This window comes from Phasianus colchicus, chromosome 15 (genome assembly GCF_987193195.1).
Source record: "Phasianus colchicus chromosome 15, bPhaCol1.hap1.1, whole genome shotgun sequence".
NCBI classification, from domain to species: Eukaryota; Metazoa; Chordata; class Aves; order Galliformes; family Phasianidae; genus Phasianus; species Phasianus colchicus.
The window spans coordinates 8902237-8921618 of record NC_143450.1 but is presented as its reverse complement, the minus strand read 5'-3'; the positions used below and the strand labels follow the sequence as shown (position 1 = coordinate 8921618).

The window sequence follows — 19382 nt, the reverse complement described above, 5'->3', positions numbered from 1 at the left end:
TCTTCCCAGCCCCATAGCAGAGCTCCGCTGCTGTGGATGCAGAAACCCAAACATGCAGCTGGGTTGGGGCCGCACACCCCATTTTTCCCCCTGTTCCCCTCTTCAGATGGCCCTGGGGATGCTGAGAGATGCTGCACACTGCAACATCAGCCTCTGCTCTGCAGGGAACACAGGGCTGCCCCACTGCCAAGGTGGACCGATGGCTTTTGAGCCACCTGAACGTGCTCAGAAACTATTCACAGTCTTGACAGAGATAATCAATCACTGTGCTCCTGCTCTGGGCCTAGCTGCTGAGGATGGCTCTCCAGGGCTGAGGGCTGGCAAGGCTGTGGAGGACTGTGCTGCCAGCAGGGGGAACATCCCCTCAGGGGGGATCTCTGCTCTTTCCTTCCTGCAGGAGTACAGTCTGTGCCCCTTTGTGACAGGAAATGCCGAGGGAGCCAGGTGTGGGATGGTGCAGGGATCTGCAGGAAATGCCAGGCAACAGAGATACTTTGCCCCAGGGAAAAGGTGTCATGTTCTTCCAGCCACTGATAAAGTTAAACCCTTGATCTTGTTAAGGATTTAGTCCAGAAGGCAAGTTTAGGTAGGACATGCATGCTGCCGGTGCTGCCCAGGCACAGGGACAATTCTGCTGCCCTCCTTCCTGCGGGAAGGCTGCAAGGCTGCAGGATCAGCCCTGTCCCAGGCACAGCAGTATCAGAGCAGAGAGCATCACAGCCTTTAGTTCTGCTGTGTTGCAGAGGCATGAGATGAGCGGGGGAAGGCTGGGTACAGCCTGGCGTTGTGGAGCCCTGTGGCCGGTGCCCGGCTCTGGGTGATGGAGTGGTGCCCTATAGCTCACCCTGTGCTGTAACCCTATACCCACACTGCCCCTGCCACCTCCTTGTGCTGCAGCTCAGCCAAATACGGTGGGTGGGGGGAGGCTCTGTGCCACCGCGCTGTCAGCCTGGCCTGACGTGAAATGAGTCAGCTGGAGCAGCCCATACTGCCGGTACCCCTCACGGGTAGCCGGGTGCCCCCCCACCGCTCCCCATATCCCTGCTGTGTCCCTGCAGCACACAGCCCAGGATGGCTGTCCTGGAGCAATGCACCCTTCTCTCCATGCCTGTACCTCCTCCCCTGGCAGCAGCCCAAGGCAGAGCCCTTCAGGCTGTCCCCTCCCCAAGGTGACCCTGCTGGCGGGTGTGCTGCACTCCTCGGGGCTTTCCCGAGAGCACCTGAGGTGAAGGCAGTGTGCGTGGCAGGGGGTGTGGGTGCAGGGCACGGGCTGCTGGGTTTGGTGACAGCTGCCCACAGTGACAAATGGCCTAAACCCATATCCTGAGGGCTCCTGCTGCACCTGTGGGTGGCCGCTCACGATTGTCACAGTGGTACCCAGGACTGTAAGGGCACCGCAAATCCCCCAGGTTCTGTACATCCAAGCAGCTCCCAACTATAGGTGCACACTGCTGACAAAAACGCCCTTTGTGTGCTCAGCATCCCGGCTGGAATTCACCTAAACACACCCCGGGGAAGAAGGGATGGGTGAAGGGCGGGGGGAGGAAAGCTGCCTGCTGTTTGTTTTTGCTAATGAAGCCCCATAATCAAATCATTTCAATTTTAATTGTAAAGCCAGCAGGCAGATTTCTGTCTCCAGATGGGACGTGATAAGAATAGCTCAGGGCTAGCCATGTTCTGCCCTCACCTCAATGCCTGCCCAGAGGGATCCCCAAATAAGCCTGGGGAGCACTCAGGGTCTCTTCTGCTCCCCCATCCCAGAAAAGGACCTGCAGGTACTGTGCTGCGCTGGGTGGGAGCAGTGGAACAGGAGTTGTTTCCCTGGGATATAAACCCAGGGGATCTATTTGCAGCTTGCACTGACTGCTTTGTTTTTGGATGTTTGGACTGGAGAATAAGAGAAGGAAAGAAAAATAAATGGGGTCCATTTTGTGTGTTTTTCGGATAGCTGCAGTGCTAGCCTCCAGCCTCAGTGGGATATGTTGAACCTGGAAACAAGCAGCTAGGAGAGGAGAAACTGTCTATACCCAGTAAGACGTGCCATGCCCAGCTTTGTGTTAAGCTGCTGGGAGCTGGGTGCTAGCCACCAAACCCAAGGTGATGCTATGTAGGTAATTGCTGGATCCCTGCATCCTGTAAGGGGTGCAGCTGCTCGTATTTCTGACAGCACTCCTGGCACCCTCCAGAAGGGCTCCAGGCTGCAGGATGAATGGTGCGGAGCAGCACCAGCACCCCTTGGCCAGGCCTGCGCTCTGCTCTCCTCGTGTCCTCATGGCTGCATCACCAGAGCCAGGCACACCAAATCCAAAGTCATCCCCAGGGCTGCTGCTGCTGGTGGGCTCACCCAGAGACCTGCTTGTCTGCTGCCCAGGGCACAGCCCACGCATGTGTCTGTGAGCAGTGGCAGCGCGGGCACGGAACAGCTGCTGGGAATTTAAATGACCGCTCATGAATGCCGGTTTTGTTTTGTCCCAGACACGGCTGCGTTCTGCCTGGGAGAAGCAGCATTCAAATGTGGCTGATCACAGGGCTCTCCCCTGCAAATAAAGCTGGTCTGGGAAATCCGGGGAGAAATGGAGCTTGAAAAGAGCCTTGGAGTGACTCCTGCCCCTGCACGGCCCTGCCAAGGGAGCAGTGGGCATCCAGGGCAGGGAATGCCCTGGTGATGTGGGGACATGGGGACATGGGACCTGTGATACATGACATAGGCACATGGGGACACGTGGACATGGGAGCCAGCTGTGCTCCCTACAGCCCCTGAGGTGCAGCCAGCACGGGGCTGGGCCTGGGGAGACAATGCCATACACAGGACAGGGTCAACAAGACTAGAGGAGAGAGCAGGTCTCCAGGGACAACCTGGAGGTGAAGATTTTGGCCTGGTCATTAGCTCAGGTTGGGAAACGCTGTCCTGTGACCAGGCCTATGCTGCCAGTTGCCACCACTGACTCAATGCATGCTGCCAAATGCATGCCCTGGAGATCTGGTTCTGAATGGATAAACAACATTTCTTACTACGATTGCTAATGGGATACCAGCTCATGACAATGTAGACACTTTAATAATACAGAGTTCTTTTAATGAAGAAGCTTAACAAACTAAATTACTTCCCGACATTTGTATATGTCATATTTGCTCATTTATGCATGCAGTAAATGAAATGAACATTACCAAATAGTTAGAAAATAACAAGCATACACAAGAAATGCACTTGTATGAAAACAGAATTGGGCACTGCTTTGCTCAGCACACGCTGCCTCGCACTGCAGCCAGGCATTCCCTCCCCAGTGCTACACTGCACAAAGCGGTGACGCAATGGCAGAGCTGTCCCCACTCATGGCCAAGGGTTCTGCAGCTGTTGCAGTTGTGACAGCCCCAGTTGCTAAACGCCTGTAGCAAATGGTGCTTGCAGATGGAGGGCTGCAGCCCTCACTTGGATCCTGGCCAGGAACTTCTCAGTTCATGGCAATGGTGCTCTGCACCATGGTGCACCTCCACACCTCTGCTTGGTCTGCGTGTGCACCTGTAAGTATGTGGGATGTGTGGGCAATGCACCCCGCTGCCTCCTAATCCCATTGTGTCACTTGGTGTGTTTGGATGTAATTCCCCTTCTGGTTCTCTGCTCATGGGAATATTATGCCCAGCCCTTTGTCAGACAGGTGAGCTGTGTGGCTGTGTTCCTTCCCCTCCTAATGAGCCGACAGTGCACGGGAGAGATGGAAATAGCCCTGGCTGACACAGATACCTGTGCAAAGCAGTAGGGGCCTGCACTTGCCTTTGTAATTGCATGCTGCATGGCGATGAGTCAGCCAGCCCTGTGCGGCGGGCAGCATGCTGCGGGATGTCTGCAGCCCTCACCATGCCAAATCGGTATCCATTGGTCCGGGAAAGTGCTGCGCCCCCCAGAAAAAGTGCTCAAAACACAGTCAGGGCATGGAGAAGCTAGCAGGGAGAAGGATGACAGCAAGAACATCTTGCAGCTTTTTCAGCTCTCTAGACACTTCCAAGCGGCAGGAAGGAGCGTGAGCTGTAATTGTGCTGCATTCTCTCTGTTGCTATGTGCAGAACTGCTGCTTGCAGTGTTCAGGCCTGGCTGCAGGGCTCAGCCCCCAGCTGGCATTGCCCACGCCCTGGGACCAACCCAGAAGGATGCAGAGCCCCAGGGTGCCCTTATTGCAGCCACCGGCACAGGCAGCCCTGCAGACAGGGACGAGGCGGGGGACAGCGGGTGACATCAATGGGATATGACACATGCTATAAGCACAGTGTGAGAGCTGGAGTGAGAGAGTAAGCAGGAGGGACACGGAGCATACGGCACAGCTCCCGTCGGGCCCTGCAGGCACACAGCCTCCCAGCCAGCGCTGCACGAGCTGCTCGTGGGAGGTGCACCATTGTGCCCAGCCCAGGCTGCATCGGGGCACAAAGCAGTGTGCAAGGATCAGCCTCTCTGTGATAGATTGCTTCTGGGACCCCACGGAGACACTGTCCCCAAACAAGACAGGCTGCCAGCCCTGCAGCATGCCGGTACCCAGCTCCAGTGTGTAGTGCAGGGACTGGGCGCACAACTGCCCTGTGCTGCTCCCTGCAGAGACGTGAGTCAGCAGCAGCACTGTGGGGAGATAGCGGGCATCCTGGGGTCCTCATAAAGCCCACGCAGCTGGCAGCAGCCCCATTGCTTAGGAGACCTCCCCGCCCTCCTCAGCTCCTTCCTCTGGGAAATTCCCATCTGTTTCAGCAGCTAATCCTCAAACCCCATGTGTCTCTCTCCACAGGTTTCCTCTGCAATAACAGCCTGACTTCAGCGTGTTCAGGGATGCAGCTTTGGAGAAGAGCAGGCTGCAAAAGCAGGCTGGACCAGCAGAGCCTATGCTGGAGCATCTCCATCCCTGCCTCTGCTGTGGGCTAAGAGCTGCAGCACGCCGAGCCCTGGGGCAGCTGTGGTGTCCATTCCACACGGGGGTTTGTGGCACAGTGCAGCATCACTTTGGTGGAAGAGCAATGGATCCCGAGGAGAGGAGCCCAGCAGAGATGCTCAGTGCCACATGGGGCCACCAGCACAGCTGGGAGCCCTGGGGACAGTTCCGCGGTGCCTCATGTAAAGTATCATAGAATCATTAAGGCTGAAAAAAACACAACGATCATCTAGTCCGACCCTCAGCCCATCACCCACGCAGGTGACAAGGAGAACACGCCATTGAGCGGGGCTGGCGAGCTCCTGGGGAACCCCGTGCTGCAACCAGGAGGACCCCACTCACTGCCGCCTCCCACCCCGCGCTGCTCAGCCCTTACAACATCCCCCCATCCGCAAACACAGCGGCTGAAACCCGAGCACGAAGGCGGGCGCTGGCGCGGGGTGGCTCCGGCCCTGGCGCCGCTCATTGGCTCCGCTCCGCGTCCCGCGTTGGCCTTTGGCAGTCCGAGGGCGCTCAGCCCGCGTCCCCCCCTGACCGCTGCCCTAATGACACGGCTCGCCCTCCCGAAGGGCATGTGCAGGCTTCTTGTTATATTTTACCCAGGCTCTGTTATCCCCGGGGTGACGCTGGCGTGGGAGCGGGGTTGGAGTCAGCACGCTCAGCCCCACAGTGGGAATACTGCGGGTCTCCTCCTCTTGCAACGGTCTCAGCTGCCTGCCCCTCTTTGAGGAAGATCAGGAAATTTCTGGTGCCTGAGATTATGAGAGGTGGAGAGAGCAAAAACCAGCTTGTCAGGCACGGCTGGCCATATCACGGGACAGAAAGTGTCATTGCTTGGGGACGTTGGCTCCTTCGGGGCTGGGGCTGGAGGACTGCAGTTAGAGGAGGGCCTATCTGCCCTGGCAGAGGGCTGAGAGCTGCAAACTGTGGCCGACACCTCTTTAGTTACAAGAACCAGCGGGCCTTGAGCTCTGCCAGCCCTCCTGCTTGCAAAACTCAGGTTTTGATTTAGAGAGAAGTCACAAACAATTGATAGTGAAACTGCACCATGCTCTGCGTGCAGCCAGAGAAGGGAGCATGCACACAGCGAGCACTGCATCCTATTCACACCACTACGGGCAGGACATGCTCCATCCCCACCTGATCACTTCTGAGGAGGCAGAACAAAGCAATGAGACATCTTGTCCTCCTTCACCACCTCCCTGGGGCTCTCCATTCTACAGGGGAAAAGCACCAACCAGCACAGAGAAGCGCTGGGGCTGTGTGAAAGCCCAGAGCAGGCAGGAGCAGAGGGAGCATCCAAGCACCACCACGCAGCCATGTCAACAGCTGTACTTCGTCCCCCAGGATCCTGTCGGACCCCAGCCAGCAGCACGTCCTCTCTGTGAGGTGTCCCATTGTGCTCCACCTGCACTGTCCTCCACTCACCTCCTGGCACAAGGGCCTGTCCCCAGCTGGCCTTGCCCAGTCTTGCAGCCAAATGGAGCCCTGTGCAGAGGAGCAGTTGGGTGGTGTGGGCCGTGTTTGGCTTTGCTCTGCTCCTTGGGTGCTCGCATACTCAGCTGGGAGAGGTGTTTCTGAAACTCAGAGCTATGGGGGCTGGAGTTTTGAGCCTTTTAAAAATGATTCTCATAGATGGTTACTTCCCATTTGAGTGCAACTCATATAAAGGAAATCACGAGATACATGAAGGAGAACCTCACTTGTCATTCAACAGATTCCGCTTGAAAGCCCACATTCAGCGGGAGGCCCTCCAGCCCTGCTTCTCCCCCAGCGAGGCAAACACCGCTGCTGGCAGCTCACCTCCCCCTGTACTGCGTGCAAAGAGGCACCAGGGCCACACTGCAGGACCCTGAGAGCACAGTCCTCCTCTGCAGGAAACCACTTATGTCCCAGAGCCATTTCCTGCCCCGGTCCCTCCTGCCATATGCAGTGGTCTGGGCTGCAGGAAGCACTCTGGGGCATGGAGCCCTTGGGGGAGGGAAGTTTTACTGCGGTGAGGCAGCGTGAGAAGTACCTTGGGTTGCAGTACTCCTTAACAGTAATCAGTACTAAAGCAGCACCGCACGGGGAAGAGCTTTGGCAGCTTCTCGCTCACTTCTTCCATCCCAGCAGCAGAACCCCATGTCCCAGCTCTCACCAACCTAGTGTTGCCTGTGATGCTGTTGGTGCAGAGCTCGGGGCACAGGGAAACCCAATGCTGCTGCTGGCGAAGGGTCTGCAAAGAGCCTTTGGAACAAGAGCAAGGAGACAATGCTGATGGGCAGCAAGGCTTGGCTGCTGGGGGAAGGAACCCTCAGCCATCAGAACACAGCAGCACATCCCTCCCCACCTCACGGCCTTGCCAAATCAGCAGCTGGACACACAGGTGTCCGGCACCGACCCTCTGCTGGGACTGGAAGCTGCAGCCCCATGAGCTGCAGGTGCTGCCACTCGGCTCATTGGGCAGCAACTAATTCAGGCTGCAGTAGGGAGCTCTGCTCCTTCCCGTGTAATTGCAACGGGTAAGCAAATAGAACATTCGTGAGATTTTCATCCCGTCATCAATTATTTCTAACAGGGCTTTTAGCGTGCATATGCCTCAAAACCTGAGACAGAAGACGATACACGTGACATCGAGATGCTCGCTGTAGGCACACTGCTGAGAGGAAGGCGGACCGAAGTCCTTCTGCCTCTCGCTTCTCCCCACTTTCAGTCTCCCGGAGCAGTTCTCCCGCCCGGACCCCCCCCCCCTGCGGCCCCGCTCTCCTGCAGCCCCCCGGGACGCGCCCCGCGGGCGGTGCAGCTCAGAAGCTCCCGGGGCAGCGCTGCCCCACGCGCGGCCGCGGCTCTGCGGGTCCCCCGGCGGGGCGGCGCGGTGCCGTCCTCCCCTCTCGCCGCCCCCCCCGGCTCCCGCAGCCGGCGGGCGGGGGCTGCTGCCGGCTCCGCCCCGCCGGCCGCCCGGCTCCTCGCCGCCGCGCCTGCTGCATGCTCGGTGCCGCCTCAGCCCCAGCCGGAGGTGGAAGATGGCGGAGCCGGGGCCGGACTGCGGAACCCTGCTCGACGAGGCGCTCTCCTCCTTCGTCTTCAACTACCTCGCTGACAGCCAGGTGGGGAGGGCGGCGGTGCGGTGCGGGAGGAGCCGACGCGGAGCCCCGCGGAGCGGCGCGAGCCCCAAGGGGACCCCGCGGCTGCACCGCCGGCTGCGCGGGAGCGATTTTAGGGGAGGGGGTCTGCGGGGCAGCGCCGCACCGCGCCGCAGCGGCTCCGGCCCCCGCTTTCAGCACCACTCGCACGTGGACTCCCGGCCCCCCCCTCCCCGTGCGCGTGGGGCGAACGGAAAGCCGGCGCTGCAGCCCCTCCGGCCGCGGGAGAGGGGCAGCGGGGAACGCCGGGGGGGCTGCGGGGGGCTGCGCGGTGGGGGCGATAAGAGCCGGGCTGCGGGATGAGTCATGCCGAGCGTCAGTTGCACGCATACGGGCTGGGATCTGGGGGATGGAGGGGATGGGGAGGCTGGGAGAAGGGGCTTCGTGCTGCGAACCGGCTGCTCCAAAATCTGGATCGGCTCCCTCTTGCACGGAGCCGGGTATTAAAATCAGATTAAGGCTCCTTGGCAGCTCCCGCACAATCACGAGAGCGAGCTGTGCTCGCTATAGGGCTCGCATGCTTTTCCATTTTGGGGGGTGGAAGAGAGGCACTATACGATAATCCGGGCGGCAGCGAGAGCCGTGGCCGATCTGGAGCACCTCCGCGCATTTCACAGCCGGATTGCTGAGGCCGGTGCAAGTGGGAAGAGTTTTCTGTAGTTATATATCATCCCTCCAGCCCTTGACTTTCATAACTCCAGATTACAAAATAGCTTCGATTGTGAAGTGAGCGGATTCATCCCAACCCATGCTCTCTTACCAGTTTAGCTTTGGGATTGCACACAGCAGGAATATGTCGGTTGTGTGTGTGTGTGTGCGTGGGGGGAGAACGGTACACACGGGGACTAATCCTGCTGTTTGGGTTCCAAACAAACAAGCTCTCAGGACTTGGTAAATCAGATTTGCCCCCGGTGTGCGTGCCAGACAGAACCAGGCAGGTCTTGCCACCAGCTAGATGGATGTGGTCCCAGTGCCCGCCCCACATGCTCCTGCCTGGCACGGGACGCGGGCGCTTTGCTGGGGGCAGAGCAGCGGGTGGCAGCTCCGGCTCTTAACGAAGAGCTGATGACAGGCTGCTTACAGCAGAAGGGTCAGGGAGGGTGAGAAGTGGGCCGAGGAGGTTTTGTAAGCATTCACGTTCTCTAATTCGGATTGATTTATTATTGTTGGGGGGAATGCTTGGCTGAAGGAAGGAGGCAGGTTTGGGGGGTGTCGTCCCCCAAAGTGCTGCTGCGGTTCCCAGCAGCACAGCTGCTCTCGAGGCAGGTGAAAGTTCCTGGCTCTGCTTCCCAGCAGTGCTCTGTGTGCTCTCAGTGGCTTTAGCTCCGAGCACAGAGCTCGTGTGATTGCAGCATGCGTCTGAAGGGCTGCTCCGTTTTGCTTTTCTGGTCAGCGTTTGACGTCTCAATCTAGGAATCTTTTTTTTTCCCAAAAAGGGACTGTTAAGGGAAAAAAGAAATCCTGACGGTTGTCATCCTTCTCTGGTGCGAAACCACCATGTTGTGAGCATCCCCTGCAGAATTTGGGACCGTGAAATGGCCTGTGATGAAATAAGACCATTTTTATGGCATCTCGTGAAATAAGACTGCTGCGCTTGTGCCCTCTTTTTCCCTCCCTCTCCTCTATGTGCATCGTGATGCTGGAGGGAGCGCTGTGCGTGCACATGGGGTCAGTGCTGATCTGACGTCTGCCAGCCATATAATGTTACGGGCAGCAGACTGATCCGCACCGACTGCCGCAGGTCTGGGCAGCGACGTGCAGCCCGCGGTGGAACAGACATTGCTTTTTCCCTTTGTCCCCTAAGTGCCTAGAAGGGTTAAAGCCTGGTGTGAAAACAGAAGGAAAGAAAGAGAGGGAAGAAAAAAAAATAAAGGCCCCCCCCGGGGATGATTTGTATACATTTGCTTAAGGAAGGACTAAGTTGTAAGCGTGTGCTGTTCGTGTACCTTCACCTCTGATGAAACTGCAGAGGCAGCTCCTGCTGCTGTCACATGCTTTCTCCAGAGCTGGAGCTGGAGGCGGGCCCCGCGCTCGCCGCTGACGTCCCTCCCCACTACTACTGTACAGCCCTGCTTACAACTGGGTGCTGGCTGCTCATTGAAGCCCGAAAGCTGTTTCTGCACAGTCCCTGGTGCTTCAGCATGGAATCAGATTATCCTAAGTGGCGACGATGTCAGGAGGCCATGAGATCATGAATATTACCCGTTTCCTCCGTGGAAATCTTGAGGAACTCTGACACTTCCCCCACTGCCTCTCCCCACTCCCTCCTTCACAGTGGGATTCAGGTGAGGAGTGGCTCAGTGTTGGTGATCAGTGCTCTGTGACAGAGGAACCCTGGGGAGGGCTCTCAGGAGATGCACAGTGAAGGTTTAACGTGGGTATTTGCATCCATCCCTTCATTATATGGGCTTGCACTGAGGTTGCCTGCAAACCTCTATTTACATATTGAGGACAGCGATGATTCACCTGCAGCCTGCATTGCTACAGAGAAAAAATCAGGGTTTCTCACTCCATACGTGCCTTTCTCCTGCTGTCCCCTTTCCTTTCTAACAACAACAACAAAGTGATTTTGTTCTGCAGTAACTCAGAATGGGCCCATTTGATCCATTTTGTGCAACCCTGCTGCAGCAGGCAATGGAAGGTGGCAGCAGGTGCTGGAAAGTGGCATCGTTGTGGCTCTGCAGGGAGCATGGGCCTCAGCATTCCTGCAAGAAGCAGGAGCTTTGCGCTTCAGTGGCTTCAATTTGTTTAAACCCCCCCCAATGAAGTTGCAGCAGGGAAAAACGGTAAGAACAGGCTGCTGCTGGGAGGGATGCTCAAAGATCATATGAGCTGCAATGCTATATTTGCTCCTTAACTTCTCAGCCTCCCACTAACAGCTTAATCCATTGATGAGTGCAGGGAGAGCACCGAAGCCCTCGGCTGAGCATCAGGTGGATCAGTATTGGTAGTAATGAAATGAATGTGTGTCCCTAATTTCTGACAGTCCTCGCTGAGCAGGCCGATCTTGTGCTTTGTGTGTGTGTTGAACTCTGGGTGGTGGATGCAGCCCTGGGGTCTGGCAAAGCCATCCTTGCAGCTCAGGTCGTGCAGCCCATGCTGGTGATGCTCTCACCTTGCTGGGTGCTGCTGGGCTTTGGCGAAAACATGTGTGGAAGAGGCCATCAGCAGTGGTTTGCAAGGCAGGATGCCCACAGCTGTGTGCATTGCAGCTTCAGATATGGAGGAGATGGAGAGTGCAGCAGGAGCGGGAAGAGGAGGGCTGGCCGTCAGGAAGGCTGTGTTCAGCCTGACTGCTCTCAGCCCTGGCTTTGGGCCCCAGCAGGACCCTGCCCTCCACCTTCCTGCACATCCCTCCCTGCTCCCATGCTGTAATGGAAAGGCACCTCTCCAACAGGTGAATAATTAAGGTCTTAACCTCGTGCCTCTAGCAAAGGGAGCTTTGTGAAAGAGACTGATTTCTCTCCCACATTAACCTTTCCAATGTCAAAAGCCTCTTTGTAGTTAGAAACTCTGCTTGCTCCCACACTTAAATGCTGTCAGTTGAGAATGAAAAATGTCCTGGGGCCACAGGATGCCCTTCCTTCCCCAAGAGACCCCCTCTTTGCTGTGCGCAAGGCCAGGGACATGGGCACCTGTGAGGCTGTGCCACTTGGGGCTTTCCCTGTGGTAGGGCAAGGAGCCTGCATTTCTCAGAGGAATCCGCTTCGGCCCCCGCTTCACGGCTGAGCCCCGCTCCATGGCAACCCCGTGCAGGCTTTCATTTCTCGTGATGGTTTGGCAGAACGGAAGCGATTTAGCAGAGGAGGAATTTTGCACGCTGCCTGCATGGAGAGATGGGCTGGGGCATCCCTTACCTGCGCCCCAAGAGTGGGCGAATGCAGGCAAGGGGATACCCTGCTGCTTGCACCATGTGCAAGGGGATGCAGGTGCTGGTCGTGGTTGTCACGAGCCAAAGACTAAAGGTTGAAGTTAATGGCGCAGATGGTCAGGTGGGGTGAGCTGACCTACTTTGGAGGCGGCCATGCTGCTGTGCCACCCAGGTAATGGTCTGGCCAATGCGTTCTCCTTCACTTATCACTCAGCAGTTCTGCTCTTCAGCACTTTTCCTGAGTTCCGGCCACGGAATCACACTTATTATTATTTATTTATTGGCTTTTTTTATATATGTGTGTAATGGGAGCTTCCAAGAAACGCCACGGACTTTGCATGGATCTGGCAGTGCTTGCAATGCCAGCAGAGCTGTCCTCATGTGGCTCCGCGACAAAGGCAGCACGCAGCTCTGAGCTGCAGATTGTTGCATTGAACGTGATCATGGCAGAAATAAGACAAGGAAAAATAAAAGCTAGACAGCTCTGTTTTGGCCATATAAGAGCTGAAAAGCCCCAGTGGTTCCCAATGCAGTGTCTTGTGTATTGGCTGGTGGGGGTGCGAGACTAGTGCAGCTCAGTGGCTGTATGCAAAGCCCCCATCCAGTAGCCAGACTTAACCTTTGATCACTCCTGGCTCCTGGGCAGATGTCTGAGGCTTAGGGAAAATGCTTTGCTTATCTCACTTCCCCGCTGTCCTTAGACAAAGCCGCAGGCGCTGGGTGCTGGGCACCTCCCCAGTGCCCCGTACCTGGACAGAACAGCTCTGCAGGTAGGATGCTGCTGTGCACAGCGTGCCGTGGGAGTGCTACAGAGACCTTGCTGAAGCGGCACAGAGCTTCCTACATCCCCTCCTTCTGCAGCTGGTCAGCTGGTGAGGGGCTGCTTCCCCTCCTGCAGGAACCAGAGGGCAGTCCCTGGGCTGAGGGCTGCGGTGGGAAAGATACCGGTGGCCTCGAGGGCTGATGTGACACTTCTGTGTTCCCCTGGCACGCAGTGGCACATGCTTGACAGGGATGTTTTTGTGCTGAGGTGGCTGAGGATGAAATGAGTGCCTGGAGCTCTTGCAGCGAATACGATTGCAGAGCAGCGGTATCTTTACTGCGATGCATTTTCTAAATTCTTCCTCTGTGCTGCTTCTGTGCCGTGAGCTGGCCGCCTGCAGCGACAGGGCTGAGGCAGCCCCTTCTGCTGAGCCAGCGCTGCTCGGCAGGCACCTCTGTTCCCGGTTTGCAGAAAGTTCCTTGCTGCTGTCACTTTGCTTCCCAACCATTGTTCAGGAGGGCTGTGTGAGCACACGGGGCCCAGGCAGATGGGGTGGGGGTGGGAGGTGTCATCCTTCCCCCCTCCCCCCTCTCTCCCCCCTCACCGGCCAAAATCTGCTTCCCCCACCCAGTCCCCGAGGAGCCCTCATTTCCTAATTTTTGCGCACATCAAGAGCAAGGAAATCCTGTGGCAGGGGGAGATGGAGGGGAGAGAACAGAGCATTCTGGCACGGGGTGGGAGGGAGGTCTGAGGCAGCTGCAGAGTGTGTGCTGGGGGGGTGGGGGGCACAGCCAGCAGGGAGCCTGGCTGCCACTCAGAACGTTTCTTCTGCCCGGATGGGGCTTTGCGTTTCACCTCCTGCAAGTGACAGCTGGGGATCTGGCCGTCCTGTGGTGTCCCCACAGCTAGAGCAGCACTTGAGCACAGTGAGGATGCAGGGAGCAGAGCAGGGCAGAGGCAGCATGCTCAATCTGCTTGCTGAGTCTTCACTTTGCTTTTAGCCCAGCTAGGTTTGTGGGAGCAAGGTATGTTGTTTTTTCTCAAGAAAATGTGAGCGTGGCTGTGAGGTGTGTCAGGAAGTGCTGCAGCAGGAGCCTGCTATGACCCCGTGTGTGCGCAGGGGCCAAGTCAGGGCAGGGAGCAGCCCTGGCTGCAGCTGCAGTGGTGACCAGATGCACACTTGGGTGACAGCAGCAAGCCACAGGTGTGAAGCATAACTCTCACACAACTGCCATTGGCTTTCCTTCTGTGAGCCCTGTGAACATCGCATGTGGGCAGTGGTTTCACTGTCCTTGTGCACCAAACAGGACGCTGCTATCGTGGTCCTGCATCTCCTCGCATGTTCTCCATGCAGAGCACATGCTCCCCTGTCCCTGTGCTATGATAAGGGTGAGTGCTGCAGGCCGCATGCAGGGAGCCCACCCAGGATCCCCACGGAATGATTCTTTGCCTGACCTCAGCACTGGATGCTGGAAGCAGATTGAGACAGTGATTTGTTCAGGCACAGCTGGCTGTGCTCTTCCCTTCCCGCAGAGGTTGCCCACCTGGCATCCATGGTGAACTTTGTTCCAGCTGCAGTCCATGTCCCCTGGTTTACCAGGACTCTCACAACCTCAGTGCAAATGTTTGCGACTTTCATGGCCCTTCACTGGAAGCTAATTAAATTTTGCCTTGCTGCCAGCTCTCTTTAAACCGCAGTGCTTAGCTGCTTCTCTGCCTCATCCCTGCAGCCTGCCTGGGAGCGGTGTTCAGCTCATGGGCACGCTCAGCACTGCGGGGCCAGCAGCATTTTAAACCTTCCCTGGAGCAGCGTGAGTCCCAGGGCTCTGCAGAGCTGGAGCTGAAGCTTTGAAGCAGCCAGCAGCACGTATCCCTGTGAGTAGGCACACACACAGGTAGTCACGACCTAACCATGCTAATAATGAAAAGAAAAAATTGCAACTGTGTTTCATGAAAAGGAAGTTTCTCTGTATATTTAGGCCCCACCGAGAGACTGGCACATAATTTTTTGGGTTCTAAAACCTATTACTCGGATAACAGAACTCAGGCCTCATGAAAACTCCGTGGTTTTCTCAGTGTTAGAGCTGTTGTGGTTTTTTTTCTTTCTTTGCTGTCATGTCCTTTTAGGAAGGAATATGTATGCCTATTTATATGTTTCTTTTGAAAATGAAAGCGCTTGGTGCAAAACCTCCTGCTGTGCGTGCTACCAAACAACGCTGGCGTGGAGGCTGCTGTTCGTGTGACTGCAGCACAAAGACCCCAGGAGACCCCACCCTTTACCCCCATGGCTTGGAATGAGAAGCAGTGGGTGTGTGGGACACGCTTGTGCACGTGTGTCTCCTCCTCGCCCAGCAGAGGCTTTAGGTTATGGAAGTCGATGCAAGAGGAAGGAAGCCAGCAGCCGAGAGGAGTGGGAGGTCGTGGGGAGCTGTTTGGGCAAGCACAGACAAGGAGGGCTGGAGCTTCTTGGTTTGTTTGCTGCTCCACCTGCAGTGCTCAGGGTCCTCCTCTCTGCTGCTTGCTCCTCCTGTGCTGCCCACAAGGATGGCTTCCTGCCCTGGGGACCTTGCAGGACTGGGGCTGAGCAGCTGTGCTGGCATGGTGAGATGCCACCTGGGGACATGGCGAAGTTGCATGCTGAGATGGTGAAGTGCCACTCAAGCATATGGCAAGGTGCTTTTCAGGACACGGTGAGGTGCCACTTGGTAACATGGCAGCCAGGGCGCTGACCTGGGGCAGAGGGTTCCCCTCATCCCAGACACCTCCCCCAGGTTGCCACTGGAGCCATGTGTCCCCGTGCCACGTGCCAGCCTGCCCGTTGATGCTGGGGAGCATAGCCCCAAATCCAGCAGAAAGTGAAGGCAAGTCACGAGTAGTGGGGACTGTCCCTGGCTCTGCTGCTCGCTTATGGCAGTCTAAGGTCCTTTTAAGTTTCCCTCTGTATTTATGTAACCCAAACTAACTCTTTTTGGAAACAGCCACTCTGTCTCATTTAGATACCTAAATATAGCTGCCGCTGTTGTGGGAGGATTAGCCTGAGAGCGCAGCAGAGGGGCTGGGACCTTTGTGGACGAGTGCTGGGGGGAGCTCAGATCTCTCGCACTGACCTCCATGTTCCCTGGCCATGGCTCACAGCTTCACGGGCACTGCAGAGCTCACATGAGGTGGGGGGGAAGCAGGCAGCCTGCTGGATCCAAGCAGCGGATTTTTCTCTAGATGTCTCACTGCCTTTTGAGGTGGGAGCCCATCTATGCCCAAACATGCTGTTTGTTTGCTTCCCTTGGAGGAAAGAGCCAGATTGAGAACCACACAGAGCAAAGCTTATAGCTGCAGGCAAAACCTGTAGTCCTGTGCCGTGAAGGGGACTGGCACTGGGGGTGATAACTCAGGGCTGCTGGAGCAGAGCCACCAAACGAGACATGGGGCTGGGCAGCAGGAAGGGAAGGGAAGAAGAGCAAAGGTCCTTCTGTCCTTAGGTGACTGGGGCACTGCACACATCAAAGCCCTGAACTTGTTTAATGGAAGACGTGTGATCTGCACCTTTGGAATGCCAAGCCAAAACACCTCTTAGAAGCCCGTTTCCCCTTGTCAGGTCTGTCCTCACCAGGTCCTGCTGGTGGCCTTCCCTGTGCCTGGTGGCATCCAGGGACTGACTGCATGGCACGTGGCAGAGTGGTCTGTCAGACATCACCATTGGGACCTGCTGCTGCATCTCGATTCACACGAGACCCCATCACCCTCAGTGGTGGTGACCTCTTTGTCTACGTGCTGCACTGGGCCCTGATAACGTGAAGGTGAGATAGAGGAGGTAGAGGCTGCACATCCAGCATACAGCCAGGCAGAGGGCCCGGAGCGTCCCCAAGATCCCGGAGCTGCTTCAGCAGATGGCTGAAACCATCGTGTCCTGCTCTGAAGAATACAAATGTGTGGCAGATACGGTTACCCATCCCTGAGAGCAGTGTTAGCTTTCATCTAGATCGATATCCCTGCCTGCCCACGTCTGCTGGAGCACTCAGCTGGCAACTCAATGCCAGCCAGGAGCAGACACCCGCCAGGGCTTGGCTGCCCACTCCCGGTCCGTCTGTCCGTCTGTCGCAGCGTGCGGGCAGAGCCAGCGCCGACCACAGTGCTGCCGCTGTGCTGTCGGACTCCATCATGCGTAAAATGTAATAAATAGGGGCATAAGCCTTTTACGAAGTCTATTTCCACTCTTGGATCTGGGATTTAATGCATGGCTGCTTAGCGAGGCTGAGGATTTCAGGGGTCACCGAGGCTAATTGCAGCACTGTGCAGAAGAGCCGTGCTGCAGGGCCCTGTGCAGGCAGGAGGCAGTGGTGGGACCTGGCGGGAGGGATGCAGCTCCCACCCTCCCTGTCTCTCCTCCAGGGCCTGGAATGCGGCCACTATGCACAGCAACTTGGCCAGGGACCCCCGAGAAGTGCTGGCATCGCTTTTGGGTTGGGGAGTGCGGCAGCTGGGCCCAGCCCCAGCAGCTCCTGTATCTGGAGGGCTGCATGCTGCCCAGGCAGGCTCCAGTACCAGGTTGTGCAGGCTGGGCTGTGGTGTGCTCTGTGGTGGTCGGGAGTTGTCCTTGCAGCCACCAGGACTGACAAAGCCACTCTGGAGCACAGCACCAGCTAGGTGCAGCATGCATAGTCAGGATGGGGCTGGTTGTCAGGGAGGGAGTAGTGGCACGGGGACAGCCACAGCCAGCGTGAGGGGGACCCAGATGCCTGGAGGCTCTTGGGCTGGTGAGGCTGTGCTGCAGATGGAGGATGCCAGCTCCGCTCGGTTACTTTCTCTGCTGATCCCGTCATCTCCATCTTGCACTGAGTGTTGAAGTTGCCATGGAAACTGGTGCGGTGGCAGCAGCATGGCCTGCCGCTCCCGTGTGGGATCCTGCAGCTGGCCCAGGCCTGCAGCCATGGCAGGTGGCAGGCTGGCCGCCGGGTGCTGGCCATCATTGCTTGTCCGTGTGCTTCCAGGGCTCTGCTGTGCTGCTGGGCTTTGCCATGCAGCATCGCTTCCCTGGAGTTGTGGCAAGGCCAGTTCCATCACTCCTGGGGAGAGCCTTGTAGAACACAAGAAGAAAACCTGCAAAACCCCTATAATATCACTATTAATAGCACCTTTGTACGAAGTTATCTTTAGCAGTGCTGTTCCACCTCCATTCACAGCACTGATTGCACAGCCCCAACTCCTCACATGGCTCAGGGCAGTGCGGGGCCCAGGCTGGGCTCACCTGCCACCAGGCCCTGCGCTGCAGCTGCTCCCCAGTGGTTCGTGGGAGACCGCCTGCAAAGCCCTCCCTGCAGTGGGAAATGGAGCAGGATTCTTTTCCAGGGTTTGTTTCTCTCTGGTGACCCCAGCTGTGAACTCTGCTTGCCTTTGCCTCTCCTCCCACATTGCCCAAAGGCTTCCTCCCTGGAGCATCTCCGCTGGGGGCCTGCAGCAATGCTGGGACCATGCGTGGTGAGCGGAGGAGGCAGTGCTGCAGCTTGACTGTCTGGGCTGGAGCAGACATTTTCCACTCGTATTTCAGGGCGTGTTCTCATTGCTTTCAAGCTCTGCTGCTGCCTTCATCCACCTCCAAGCTCCCGCAGACCGTGGTAGGGTGCAGGGCTTTGATGGTCCTTTGGGCTATGCTGTTCAACCCAATGCTTTGAGGCAGGATCGCACAGTGCCTGCAAGGGAAGGGTGGCTTTGTCCTGTTCTTGAACTCTGCAGCCACAGAGTTTCTTGGTTCCTGGACTAATCCGTTCCTGCTTTTAATGAGCTGCCTCATTTGAGTGCTTTTCCCCTAATAATCAACCCTCTGGGCTTGGGGGAGAGGCTGGAGATGTTTGATTGCTGACAGCCAGAGGCTGCAAAGTGCCTGCTCCCAGCTGAGTGGTGGGTCCCTTTGGCACAGCCCCTTCTTGTCATTGCAGCCCTTGGCCCCAGCCATGGAGCTGGTCCTAGCAGGTGGAGGAAAGCATTGGGTTTTACTGTGTCCAGCCACCAAACTGCAGCTGGGGAGGAAGGAGAGGAGTGGTAGGTGGCTTGCATTGGGGAAGGCAATGCCTTAGAATTGGAACAAGCTGGGCCCACAGGGTCTGCATTGCCTAGTTGCCCAGAAGGCAGGCTGCAGCCTTCCAGCCTTACCCACCAATGCACCACACTCAGGCTCTTTGTGCAGCCCTACCAGCCAAACCCACGCGCTCTTTGTGGACGGGCATGCCTGTGCCGCAGGCTTGGTAGTGCACTGCCAAGCCTTAATTATGGGGTTTGAGCTCGCTCTGTGTGTGCTCAGGAGTTTGGGCTTTTGATAAATGGAAATCTCCCTCCTGCGGGCCTGTTCTGCGCAGGGTGTGCATACAGTTTGCAGCTGTGGGCTCTTGGGAGCATCTGTCCAAAGGACGTTGGTTCCACCTTGTCCCTCATCCCATGGTGGCTGCCCCAGCAAACCTGGAAGCTTGGGGTGACTGCTATAAGGAGAGGTCTCAATGGTGCCTTTGGCAACATAATAGTGTTTCATGCCTGCCACAGTGCAGTCTGAGCCAGACCCCGTTTCAGGGCCATCATTTCTAGGGTGGCGATGATGCAAGGCGAGAAGATGCCTGGTGCCGAAGCTGCTTGGGCTGTTCCATTTATATTTAGCTGACCCACTTGCTGAGCGGGACAGCGAGGGTCGGGGAATGGCTGACACTTCTGGGGCAGGATTTGTCCCCAGT

The 19382-nt window shown here is 56.9% G+C and overlaps 1 protein-coding gene across 2 annotated transcripts in view; it reads left to right on the top strand.

Annotated features, from left to right (window-relative positions):
- The first annotated feature begins 7844 nt into the window (after nucleotides 1-7844).
- Nucleotides 7845-19382, top strand: part of PPARGC1B (PPARG coactivator 1 beta) — a 43930-nt gene continuing 32392 nt past the window's right edge. For both annotated transcript variants that reach the window (XR_016471472.1, XM_031598070.2), the window contains exon 1: nucleotides 7845-7999. Coding sequence is in view for 1 of the 2 variants with exons in the window: in XM_031598070.2 (XP_031453930.2) it covers nucleotides 7916-7999 (84 nt within the window). In the remaining variant the exon portion in view is untranslated. The remainder of the gene's footprint in view (nucleotides 8000-19382) is intronic.